The sequence below is a fragment of the Coenobita brevimanus genome, chromosome 33 (genome assembly GCF_032717465.1).
Source record: "Coenobita brevimanus isolate Jiangsu-jjx chromosome 33, ASM3271746v2, whole genome shotgun sequence".
NCBI lineage: Eukaryota > Metazoa > Arthropoda > Malacostraca > Decapoda > Coenobitidae > Coenobita > Coenobita brevimanus.
This window is the reverse complement of record NC_136986.1, coordinates 42154345-42167488: the sequence shown is the minus strand read 5'-3', so window position 1 is coordinate 42167488 and position 13144 is coordinate 42154345. Positions and strand designations below refer to the sequence as shown.

General features: G+C 40.0%; 1 protein-coding gene across 2 annotated transcripts; it reads left to right on the top strand.

Annotated features, from left to right (window-relative positions):
- Positions 1 to 174: 174 nt before the first annotated feature.
- TfIIS (RNA polymerase II elongation factor) lies at positions 175 to 10530 on the top strand. 2 transcript variants are annotated; one of them, XM_080269438.1, is made up of 7 exons: positions 175 to 286; positions 1655 to 1714; positions 2654 to 2771; positions 4742 to 4957; positions 5715 to 5926; positions 6921 to 7067; positions 7830 to 10530. In XM_080269438.1, exons 1-7 carry the CDS (start codon positions 221 to 223, stop codon positions 7908 to 7910), a joined length of 900 nt encoding a protein of 299 aa, XP_080125564.1. In that variant the 5' UTR covers positions 175 to 220; the 3' UTR covers positions 7911 to 10530. The 2 variants fall into 2 exon arrangements, with proteins under 2 accessions (XP_080125564.1, XP_080125565.1); XM_080269439.1 differs by lacking the exon at positions 7830 to 10530 and adding an exon at positions 7639 to 7704.
- The last annotated feature ends 2614 nt before the right edge of the window (positions 10531 to 13144 follow it).

Below are 13144 nucleotides of genomic sequence, written 5' to 3'. Positions count from 1 at the left end.
GAAGCTAGTAAAAACAGAGTAATTTGAGTTATTACAGTGGATTTGTTAGACAACTATAGTTTGCTAAAGAGTAGCAGGTAGTGTAGCGGGACGCGGGGCAGCGAAGGGGCCGACCAATCACAACAGTCGTCGCCGGCGTCTGACTCCAGAGGCATTACGCTGCTAGACCCTCCTCGTCCTGACTGAAAACCCCCCTCCCCTCCTAACCCGTCCTACCACCATGGGCTGCGAAGAGGAAGTGCTCAAGATTAAGAAGAAGCTGGATAAGATGACGTCAAGCGATGGCGTGAGTGGCTGGATATACCCCCAGTGAAGTCCAAAATAGGAGTTTGTTGTCACTTGTAGAGCGAGGCTGCATGTCAACCTCACCCGCGCCCCCACTGCACTGCATCCCTTCACTGCATCCTATCCCCTAATGACCCTTGATCGCCTTGCAGATTGGGAGAACAGCAGAAAAATATTTGAGTGACTGGTGTCTGTGAAAAATGTGTATCTGTGCTATCTAGGTAGCTGGAACAGAAACAAAGGGATATATGGCTGTCGCGTAATTTGTCATTGCAGCCTATCGTAATTACCCCGATTGCCGCGTTAATTGGATGCAAGGTGCACAGATAACTACTTTAATAATTATTTTTGGAAAATTCAGATCCATACTGCCTCGTAAGATGGGACAAAGGGGCAGAGATGGCTGTCGCAAAATTGCTTTTAGAGGCAAATTTGAAATTGGTTTTTTAAAAGATTGGACAACATTTGTGTAAAAGGTACATTTTCAGGTTCTGTTTACCTGTATAGTTCACCATTAAAGTGCCATCCTTACATACTTCACCAGTTTACCCAAAATTACAGTACCAGATGTATGGAAAAATGTGAAATATTTTGAAACATCCGTGACATAATAAGAATGATGTGTGTTTATTTCTGCAGTGAGTTTGTGAGTCTGCCATGTGACAACTGTAATATTTTAGTGTTGACCTCTAATCCACCAATATTATTTTAATGCCATCTGTGACCTTCACTCATTAACTTGGACAGTTTTTCCTTATACCAATATCCATTCAAATTATCTTTTGCCGACATATACCAGTAGCCTAATATCCAGTACATTTTTGGTCTAAAACTGAAAATTTATTCCTTTCAGTTCAGTGTCTGCTTATATTGTATTTTGATGCATTTATTAGCTTAAAAAAAAAAAAAAAAAAATCTTAAAGGAATTAAAGTATAAGTTATCAAAGAAACCATCTTGATCTGTCCCTCCTCATCACATCACCAATACACTTAAGTCCCATCCATCCTCTCAACTCTCTGTCATAAAGCTAGCCCCCCTGATACAACTAAAAGTATAATAGAACAGGTGTTATTGCTTCATAAGAGCATTCTGTGCTTAAAGGTTGTAATTACCATCATGGGTAAAATGAAATAGAGGTTAGAATGTAGTGTGATACTGTTAATGGTATCACTAACATTCATTTGTTTGGGATGGTACTAGTCATCATCATCATCATCATTGCCAGATGCCATGTATCCCAAACAGGGTGTTCAAGGGCTTAGAGTTAACTGTTTTACAGGGAGGGTAATGTACTGTATTTTCCTCCAGCTAAGAATGGATATTTTTAGTTAAGGATTAAAATTTACTAAAAGTTATATTCTCTTTCAGGATCAGACACAGGCCTTGGACATCTTAAAAACCTTGCAGGGCCTTCCGATAAATTTTCAGGTGAGACAACAGTAAGACCATTTTATGTAATCCATCCATCCATCCATTGCCAGACATCTCAGTCCCATAAGGGGTGGCCACAAACAAATCGCCTCCATGTCGCCCTGCCGAAAACAGTTTCACTGCCTTGCTTCCCGCTCACATCCCCCTCTCTCATATACCTCTCCATTCCATCCCTCCATCTCATACATGGGCTCCCCCTCCACTTACTGGAATTAGTATATGGGACCCAGCACTGCATTGTCATGAGAGTAAAATGTGACTACAAGCTTGGTAATCAGTCACACAGTCACCACTCTGGCAGGAAATATTCAGCTAGTGACTTAAAGGGGCAAAGTCCAAGCTGAGAGTCCCACAGTATAACAGGCCTTGTTACACATTCCATGTTTTATTTTTCCCTAAGTTTCCCACAGCTGCTGAAGAGTAATGAGCTGGTTTGGGCACTATGAGTATTGTACATATAAATCATTAGCAGTACCAATGCCGTCATCAGTATGAGGAAGCATGACATGACTTGGTAGATTTTTTTTTTTTTTTTTTTTTTCCCATTGATTTTGCACAAGGATTGCATGATTTTGGTCATTGATTGAAATTAGCAGTTGACAGGTGTTAATACATTTTTTTTTTTCTTTTTTCTTTTTTTTTCTTTTTTTCTCTCCACTGCCTTATGAATTTATGATTTGTTTAATGTGATAAAAGTTGATGCAGTTATATAAATAGGTTTCGTCAGGTATAATTTGTCGCGTTATATCCATCCATGTATGATTAATCATATAATAGATACTGTATATTTAAATTACTTTACAGTATACTGTATTTTTATTTTTCAGTGTGTTGTTTTTTACCAGATGTGTGTGTTCAGTTATGAATAGATTTAGACTATATGATTGACACAAAGTGCAGTGTTGTAGACAGTTAAACAGTATTACTTCTCTACAGGTGCTGTCTAAAACACGTATTGGCATGACCGTCAATGCTCTACGCAAAGCCTCCACTGACGAGGAGGTGATAGCAACGGCAAAGCAGCTGATTAAGAACTGGAAAAAATTTGTTCCTGGTAAGATGTCTCGCCTTCACCACCAGTGGAGGGAAGGTTATGTTTTCATTCCTGCATGTCCTGTAATTTTTGCACAAGTTAATGGGTTGATTTTGATGAAAATTTGTGTGAATGCATCAGTGTCATAAATTTTTCCGATGGAATAATTATGACCACTTATTGAAATTGTGTTTGAGTCTCTTAAAGTGTGAAGAGAAATTGTGCTTAAGTCTCTTCAGGTGTAAATAGAGATGGAACATATGTGCATACAATTACACTATGTGGGTCTGGTGGTAGAGTCCTCTGGTTGGAATGGACTGTGGCTTATGAGCTGTAGTTTGAGTCCTAAAGGTCATTGGAGTGCCTTCTGTCATATAAGATACTACCTTGGGCATAACACAGTCATACCCTTAAATGTTTGGACTACAGTAGCTTAGCCTTGGGCCCCTATGCACCAAAGGGGTCAGTATAGAATTGGCAGCTACTGTATAATTTTTGTGTTTGTGAGAATGTTGCTCTTAGTGGAAAGGTTTGAGTAAATATTGGTGAAAGTATGCCACAAAACAAGGACAGGATGGTAACTTTCAGTACTGTACTATAGTCGCGGTGCGCAACTCTGAGGTTGTTATTATCGTACCCTGGCAACCTACCCCTCAACGGTGTGTCTGATTTCGTGTATAAGACGCATGTGATTCATGTATATGTTTGTGTATAATAATAATCGTGTATAATATATTTGTGTATAATAATATGATTTCTATATACAGTAATCCCTCTAATATCCGAACGCCCAATATCCGAACATCCCCACTAACCGGACATAATCCTCCTGGGATCCAATATTCCCAAAATGGGCCAAAAACCGCAAAAAATTCGAAAAAAATCTGACTTTTTTCCCTCCCATAATTTGAAATTCCCGCCTGGCGCCAAACAGCTGTTACACCATGGTCCCTTCCTTCCTCCCCCTCCCCCCTCCCCTGTCAGGTTGCCATTTGGTATTTTTCATTACCAAGTGTGGGCCAATTTGGTAATGAAAAATTCGTTTGGTAATGAATTAGAATAATGCATTACCAAATGGATTTTTCACATGTATGAGGATACACAGGATGGAGATGGTGGATTGTTTGCTCTCTCTGATTAATCTGCTACCCTACATAGTGTGAAAATAATCAACATGGTGTTAGTTATAAGGAGAGTGATTACATGTATTTCCACTTGTATATATAATTAGTGAAGAATATATGCTAGCTTTACGAATTTGGTAATGAAAAGTTATATTTGACAATGAAAGTTGAGGAGAGTGGTAATGTGGCTGTTGCGATCTGGCAACTGTGTTACCCCACCAACATCAACAGTCACAGCTTAACTCCGATGGAGAGCAGATACTCATAACAGTGCAAGCCACAGGTGCTTGTTCTTTGTGAATAAACAGTGAATAAACTGCAATACCTTGCCACTAGAACACACAGGAATTTACAGTGTTGTGCAGTGTTAAGAAATTAGAATTTAGAGTGCAGAGGATTAACTGTGGACTGCAAACTGGCGGTTCAAACCAGTCCAAGAGCAAGGGACTTGTAAGTACCCAGAATGTTTAATATTGTATAAACTCACCTCTAAAACCTCATTTTATGGTTCTTTTGCATTTATTTCAGTCTTTTATGTCCCTTATTGGTGTGATTTGGGTCTTAAATAGGTGCAATGCATGTCCAGAGGGAGTTGTATAGGTGTTTTTCAGAGTTAGGGTCCATATGTACAAGTCTATAAGCTGGGGCCCAATATCCGGACAGGACCACTATCCGGACCTGCCTATGGCTCTATTGATCCGGATATTGGAGGGGTTACTGTAATATGATACAAAATTGGACGCACTTTTGAATGGTAGGTTACCAAGGTACGACAATGACAACCTCAGAGTCGTGCATCGCGATTATGGTTTATTCTTGTTCAGTGGAGGTATGTACAGAGTACATGACATTCAGATATTCATACAGACAAGAAGGATGATGAAAAAGGGAACAAAGATGAAGGCAAGAAGAAAGACAAAGAGGAGAGGAAGGATGGCCGCAGCAGCAGCAGCAATGGCAGCAGCAGCAGCGGTGGTGGGGGGTCATCTCGCCCCACCACCTTCCCATCGGCTGCACCTCCTACCACAGACTCACTCCGCCTCAAGTGTCGGGAAATGCTCGCCAATGCTCTCAAACTCGCTGGTAGGTGGACCCCTATCTTCATACCTGATTGTCTAATGAAATAAGGAAATGGCTGCTAATGCCTGGTGGTCTAGTGGTCTAAGGCATGGATCCTTTTTTGTATGCCTGGTGGTTTACTGGGTTAAGGCATTTAAGTTGTATGTGGCCCATAAAAGTTCTTAATCCAAGGACCATCTACATACAGTATATACATGGTTACAGTGAATGTTACATTGAAAGACCATTAACCATGATTAGGTCCTTGCATTAAGTGACTGCTCTCCATTTGTTGTGATCTTGAGCCATTTTCCTTCTCAGTCCCCTAGCCTGAAGGTCTCCACACAGGACCTCACCCAATTTCATCTTCACTTTGCCTCTGGGGACTCTTGACATTCACACAGTGACCCCCCTCAGTTAGTCCTCCTCCTCCTCCCTATCTCAGCCAACTGATTGTCATCATCAGACCTGATATTTCTTGTGCCTTATGCAGCATGCCCTTCTCAGTTATGTCATTTACTGAGGTCCTGCATCCTTCTGAGCATTCACAGATTTGTACATTACCGGTACTCCCAAAAACAACTTTCAGAAAGTAATGGTACTGTAGCTATGTTCAGTCATAATCACATGCAGATCAGTAAGAAGAGTATATATATATATATATATAATCAAGTCCAGTAAGCTAGTACAACAAAATCTCCAAGAACATTCCACCAACAGCAATTGCAGATGCAAGCAACAGATCTATAGTAATACTATTCTATTTTGCTCTCACTCACAGAAATGCCAGATGGCGTTGTTGACACTCCTGAAAGCCTGGCAGAGAAGATTGAGGAGGCCATCTTCCAAGAGTTCCGCAACACAGAGGCCGCCTACAAGAACCGACTGAGGTCCCGCGTGTACAACCTTAAGGACTCCAAAAACCCTCAGCTGCGGGAAAATGTGCTGAGAGGAGTTATATCACCAAAGAGACTGGCCACCATGTCCTCGGAGGTAAAGGCTGTAGTGTTAAAACCTAGTGTAGCAATCTATAATTTTTGTTGCATAATTTTTGAAACATGACAGTAGCAGTGTATGTCTTAACTTTCAATAATTTTTGAAGCATACAGTGATGATAGAACATATCAGACCCTTCTGTATCATTTCTGCCCTAACTCTGTAATTTGTTATGCTGGCTGATTACCTCTTAACCAGTGTTCCATAAATGACCATTAAAGTAATAGAAAAAGAAGGAAAAAGGGAGGAAGCCCTAGTCATAAATAGAACATGCATGACCTCTCTATACCACTACTATCTAAACTATAATGTTGGAAGCTGACTGATTAGATCTGACAGTTACTGGTGTTCCATATATTACCTTCAGACATTAGGAGATTGTTACACCTTCTCTCACTCAGTGTTACTAATACAGCTGGAAGGACTGGAGGAAAAAAGAGAGGAGGTGGAGAGAATCTTGCCTTGCCACAGATGGTAGACAATTTCTAAGTTTTACATTTGTTCATTATTTATTTTCATGGATCTTAACTCCTTGAATAAGATAATGCATTTTATTGGTTTATTGTTGCTGCTTCCAAACAAACTTTGGCAAGGATTTTATCAGTCTCTCCTTGGTTAAGTAGAATCTTTTGAAGGTGGATGGAATAAAGTAAAAAAAATAATACCTTAATAATAATACTTTTGACATAAATAATGGGCAGTCTGCTTTTGGGTATATATATTACTTTTTCATGATATGCTGTTAGTAGTAATGTTGCTTTTGTACATTTTCCATCCCTGTTTGTTAATCTTACTTCATCTCAACTGGGGATGGGTGGAAAATGATGATAAAAATAACCCAACCCAACCAAACTTACTGTAACTTAACATCTGTATCTCTCTGTCTGTACCTAGATGCCTTATTTCTGTAAGGGGTGGCCATCAACAAATTACCTAACAAGATTAAACCAAGCTAAACCAGACCTAATTTAACCAGTGTGACACCTTGCAGGAGATGGCAAGTAATGAAATGAAGGCATTGAGAGAGAAATTCACAAGGGAGGGCATTGATGACCACCAGTTGGCAGTGGCGCAGGGAACCAAGACTGACCTCCTCAAATGCGGCAAGTGTGGCCAGCGAGACTGCACATACAACCAGGTTAGTGTTAATAATTGCTCTTTAACTCTTACTGTATTTCTCCCATCTTTTCTGTCACTTTTTATTACTCTTCTTTCTGTTTCAGGTGGCTTTACGTTGAGTGACAAGAGCACAGGAAACCATATAACTAACCCATATGTATTCCCTGCATGTCAGCAAGTGGGTTGGTGGAGGGTTAGTGCCACTCCCTGTAAAACAACTAACTCACAGACAACTAACCACCCTTCATGGGATTATGGCTTCTGGCTATAGATAGATCGACTAATGGTGCAGGAGGGGGATACTTAACATGATGGCACTGATAGAAGTGGGCTGCTCCAATGCCTGGCTATACAAATGTCCCTCATCTCCCTCCCTATCCCCCAAAATAAGGATGATGGACTGCTGGAAAGGGGTAACTTGGCTTGCAGTCCAGTTGGTTCATGTCCAAGTGAGCCTTGAGTCACACCAACAGTAACGGCTCCTTCACTGCAACAACGTTTGTTCAGTTTTTTAAACAATGTAATATTTTGTTTGCAGCTTAGGATGGCCTTCTCACAATCTCCTTTACATCCATTGATTTTGTTTGCAGCATGGATGGTCCTCTCACAGTTCCATCTAGCCTACCTCCCACCTTTGTACAGTATAACAGACATACCAGTACACTAAGTACATACTTATGTAAAGTTAGGCACTTTGCTGTAGAAATTATTGCTTGCTCAATGCTCTCACGGAATATGCATGAAGTGCTTAGTGTTGATTACATATACTGTTTATGTACAGATGCAGACGAGGAGCTCTGATGAACCGATGACGACGTTCGTGTTGTGTAACAACTGTGGCAACCGCTGGAAATTCTGCTGAGCCGCACACCCACCAGGCCACCACCAGAGGGCCAGCTGATCTACATTAGGGAGTGACTGTTTCATGTCAGAGTTATGCATTACACTATGTTATCCTTCCCTATACAGTAAGTCCTTGTTATAAGTTGATTTATTATTGTTATTATTATTATAATTTTTTCCCTTCAGTCTGATGCCCTCTTCGTTATTCAATTCTTGCCACCTCCCTGTGCTTTTATATGGCATGGGAGAGGCCTCTCATTGAAGGAGTTAATGCTTTTTCTGACCTCTTCAGTTTGAAAAGTCTCTCCTTAGCATAATAAAATTATGTGGAGTTAGCTAGAATTTAAGGTTTTCTCCTTTGGTGTTAGGAGTTAAATCCAGAGTAGCCTACCAGTACATGCAGAAAATTACAAAGTTAATTTCATCGCTATGTGCTATTCGAGTCCCAGAGATGTCCCTCCTCTCCATAAATGCATCCAGGACAATGGTCAGACCCCTACCCTTGAATTTTCTGGACCATGGTAGTATAGTCTTGGGTCCCTACACCAAAGGGGACAAAATGAGATTAATTATTGCCATTTTACCTCACTAATTTGCCAGTGTCCTTCATTTACAGTACTGAATGTTGGGAAAAAGTTATTATATTTTGGTACACATCCCCAGCTTATAATGAGGACTGCCTGTATGAGAGTATAGTTGCATAAATTAATGTTTCGGTTCATTGAAGTCTAATGAATACTGTATTATATTCCTCGGTTCAGAGTGGATTATGTTACATTGTGTGTCACGTGGGTCCTTTATCCCCTTCAATCCAAGTAAGGGTCATATACCTAATTGGTTTGGAGATTCATAACACCTCTTTCGAAGCAATTTACTCTACGTTACATCTAAATATTTTCTGGTATGTGAAGAATGCAAGGCATGTCTATATTAAAATGATATAGATAAAATACTGGGAAATATCGAGATGTAATTAAGTAAAATAAATCACTAAGAGAGGATGAAGTCTCCAAAGCCACATAGAATACAGTCATAAGTCACTTCTGTTGTATTCTTGCCGCCTCACTTAGGAAGGACCTCTGAAAGTGAAGAGGGTAATGAAGGCTGTATCTAACCCCTCTGGCTCCAAAAATATATCCTAAGCTGAATTAAAATAACTGTAGAGAATGTACCGTAGTAAAATATGTCTGTATTGAAGGAGTAAGTCCCAGTAATTCAAGCTTATAATTTTTTTTACCCCCTGCCTCTGGACACTTTTAAAAAGCTTTGAAGAGAATTTTTGAACTAGAGGAGTAAGATACTTGTATAGGCTTGTACTTGTGAGGGGGTTAGGAAACTGGCATCTCTCCCTTAAGGATGTATTTTTACCTACACCATACTGTTCTCATGATATTTATGCCTGTGTAATGTTGGCAGGTTGTGTAGATAAGATATAAGACATTATTAAGATAGGGTATGCAGAAATTAACTGATAAGGAAGAGAGTTAGGGAGCTTCCTTAGACCAGAGTATGAGGCTTATAGACTTCATTTACCCCTTTGCTGGTGCTGGAGAGGGATGCCTTCATGTTGTGGCACTGACATGACCAGGTGGTTCTGCTGCCTGATCATACAAATCCCACAGCTCCTTCCCCATTCCCTGAAGGGAGGATTGTGGACTGCAGGAGTGGAGGAGAGGTGCAGCTTCATCCTGCAGTCTACTTGGTTTGCCCTTCAGATGAACCCAAGGCTACAACTGCAGTAGCCTACTGCTGCCCCTTTGCTACAATCCCCTAAACTTCAGTGAAGTTATCTGGAGGCATAAGTAAGAAACCAACTGAAGATTGGCTTGAAGGGGGTTAATTTGGGCTGCTGTGACTGACAAATATGTCATGTGAATTCTATCAGACACTGCACAGTCTGTTACCTAGTGAAAATAGTTCACTGTAACCCAAGCAAATTGTGTATTATTTTGCCAGTTTGAATGATTTTATAGTCACTAACATACATGAATTTTTATGACTATTTTATTTGTAAATTGTTAACCTCTTCACTCAGATGGTGTACTTTTCAATTTTTCTTGCTGTCTCCTAATATATTCAGACTAGGGAGAGATTGTTAGACCTGCAGGGATCAGATATAGTCTTCATTTTCCCCATGTGCACAGTGCTGGAGGGGAACACCTTCACACGTTGGCACAGATATAACTGGGAGGCACCACTGCCAGGGTATACAAATGTTCCTCAGCTCCCTATCACCTAAAAGGAAGATGGTGGACTGCAAGAGTTAGGGCATCTTCAGCTTGCAGGCCACTGGGTTCACATTTCAGATGGACTTGGGGCTACAACTACAACTACCCCAACAGTACATGAAGTCCCTCCTAAAATTACACAAACTCATCTGGAGGCAGCAAGAAAACATGAAAACTATGTGGATTGTGAAGGGCTTGATGTTAGTATTTCCTAAAGTAGTGCTCACTAATGAAAGTGTTGTTTCACATCTCTTAATCACTAAGATTATGATATTTGTGAAGTTAATAGTCAGGACCTACCGTACGTGAATAGACTCAAGCACACACCACACTTGGGCTATATTTGAAGTGATATAGGAGGCATTGTAGTGCTTCTTCCTTAGTGATTTGATGCAGGAGAAGGATGCCTTCAGGTGGTGGCACTGATATAACTGGGTGGTGGAGCTTCCCAGTAATAAAAACAGTGGAGTTGCCCAGTTATATAAACATCCTTCAGCTACTTCCCTATTCCCTGAGAGAATGGTGAGCTTGTGAGGAGGGTAACTTTAGCCAGCAGTCTACCAGGTTCACATTTCAGATAAACCTAGGAATACCACTACTTATCAGGTTATTCTGCACATTACACCTCAGTATCCCATCATATGTTACTGATGATATGTGTCAGTATTAAAAGAGCATAAATAATACACAAGAGTGTGTAAAATTAACATGCAAAATAAATGAATAAAAAGAGGTGCTACAGTGTCATTAATGTCACTTTGAATATGGCACCTACTCATCCCATGTACTGTCACAGTCAGAAGTTTGTTGACACTCCCCTACCTGCTGTGTCAAATTAAAGTGTCATAAAGTCCTCATTATATGTTAATTACAGTATACTGTATAGTTTTTTTCCAACAATATATTCGTAAAAATACTCTCTCAAACCCCCAATAATTTCTATAAGGTGGGTTTGCCAATTCCCCTCAATTGCAGTATCAGTTGTGTGAAAAAAATTGTGATTTTTGGAACACATCCCTGACATAGAACATACAACAAGAACTTACTGCATATGAATAAATTGTAAATGGGATACAGTAGTTGGCAATATAAAGTATACTACAGAGGAGCATGAGAAAGAAGGATACTGTATGACATTTAGGGAGGAATGAGAAGTATATTTAAATTTAACGCATCAGTAGTTTGTATATGGGACAAATTATAAAGTATAAATGTTTGTAAACTTAATGCCAGTGATCGAGCAATGTGGAGGGCCACCAATAGGTCCAAAGCTGACACAGGCAAGTGCGTTGGAGCCTTTGTAAATAATATAATACGAATTTGTATGTGGAATAGTTAGGAAGATGAAGTACAGTATATGATAATAGTAGGAAGGATGCAATTGGAGGTTTGGGGAGGAATGAGAAGTATATAAGCTTTCATTTTTCAACAGAAAGGTATGAGAAGGAAGGGTTGGGAATACATTTAAAACAAAGCTGGCAGGGGACTGTTGGTGAATTTTTGCAGGTGATTGTGCTTTAGGTGTGTGGTGTATGATAGCTGTTTAGTAAGGGACAGGTTGCTGATGATAATGTAAAATAATATCCCTTTATTTCATCCTTATGGTTTGGTTAGCCTGTTAAATAATGGAGCAATCTTAGTTTTGAGACAGATACAAGTTTCCGACAATTCTGTTTTGACTACGATCCTGTTGTTTGCCTTTTCATTTACAGCAGGTAAAATTTCAAGTTTCTCCTATTACATGTTTGTGTATTTTGTCCCATTCAGTCTGATGACACATTTTTATATTGTTTTTTTATGATCTCCAGACAATTTTAGTATACCTTGGACACACCTTGAAATGTGCTGAGGTTATCAAAGGCTATATTTAACCCTTCCAGTTTTGAAAATGTGTCCAAAGCTCAATAAATGAAATGAAAACTGTCACGTGATTTAAAGGATTGAATTTAGGTCGAGATGATTTTGAAGATATCGTTGATATGACTGGCAGAATGCTGGAGATGAAAATAAAGACATCTAGTGGTTTAAAAGCACAGGTTGGGAAGTTTGAATCTCCAAGAGGTAGCTGAAGGTGTGAATAATGAGAGCCTCTTGGGGTGAAGGCTGGTCTCTCAATCTTTCAGTGTTCCAAGCCACAGCAGGCTTGTGAATACTGAAAGGTATAATATAGGATGGGAATAAAGGGGTACTGTGTCTTGTATCCTACTAGGAGAGTCTAGATGGGGGCTGTGTGGGTGTGGGAGGTATTGTCTGGTCACCATCTTGGCCTTATCCACAACAAATGCTTGCTGGTGTGGGTGGGAGTTATGCAGTACTCTGACTCATACAAGTGGCCCCATTGGATACAGTGGTACAGGCACGAACTTCTGTGGAATACAGTGATGCAGAGTTCCCACCTACAACTGCCAGTACCAGCAAGCACTTGGTGTGAATGTGGTCTTACTCTCATCCATGCATTTTGGTCTGAACTTTTGTTAATGATGTATTGTTTGGTAATGTAATTGACAATTTGGTTACATGTTATGATATAGTTTTCCACCTACATATCTGTCAAGGATTAGCAAGATAGATAAGTATTTGGTAAAGTGTTATTTTATAGTTTTCCGTCTATGTATCTGACAGGTATTAGTGAGATAGATAGACTTGTTATTTTAAGCGTTGGTGACCAGGAGACATATTGTAGTATGTTTCTGACCCTGTATGTTGATATTATTCTGCTGTTGGAGTGATGACCATTTGCAAGTTTGATCCCCATGAGGTGACTGGAGGCTTTTTGATCATGCCACCAAGGGAAGTAGGCTGGACATCCCTTAACTGTATTGGACTGTAGTAGCCTAACCTTGGACCCCACATGTCAAGGGGAATAATGCAGGATTGGCTCTTAACATTTATACTAAGGTGAATGTGAAGGTCTGTTGCCACATACAGTCATGCCCCACTTAACCTGGTCATTCACATGTTCTTTATACTGTTGTCATGCTGTCACCAAGCAGTTTTATTCAGCTTATGAAAAACCACTTGTATT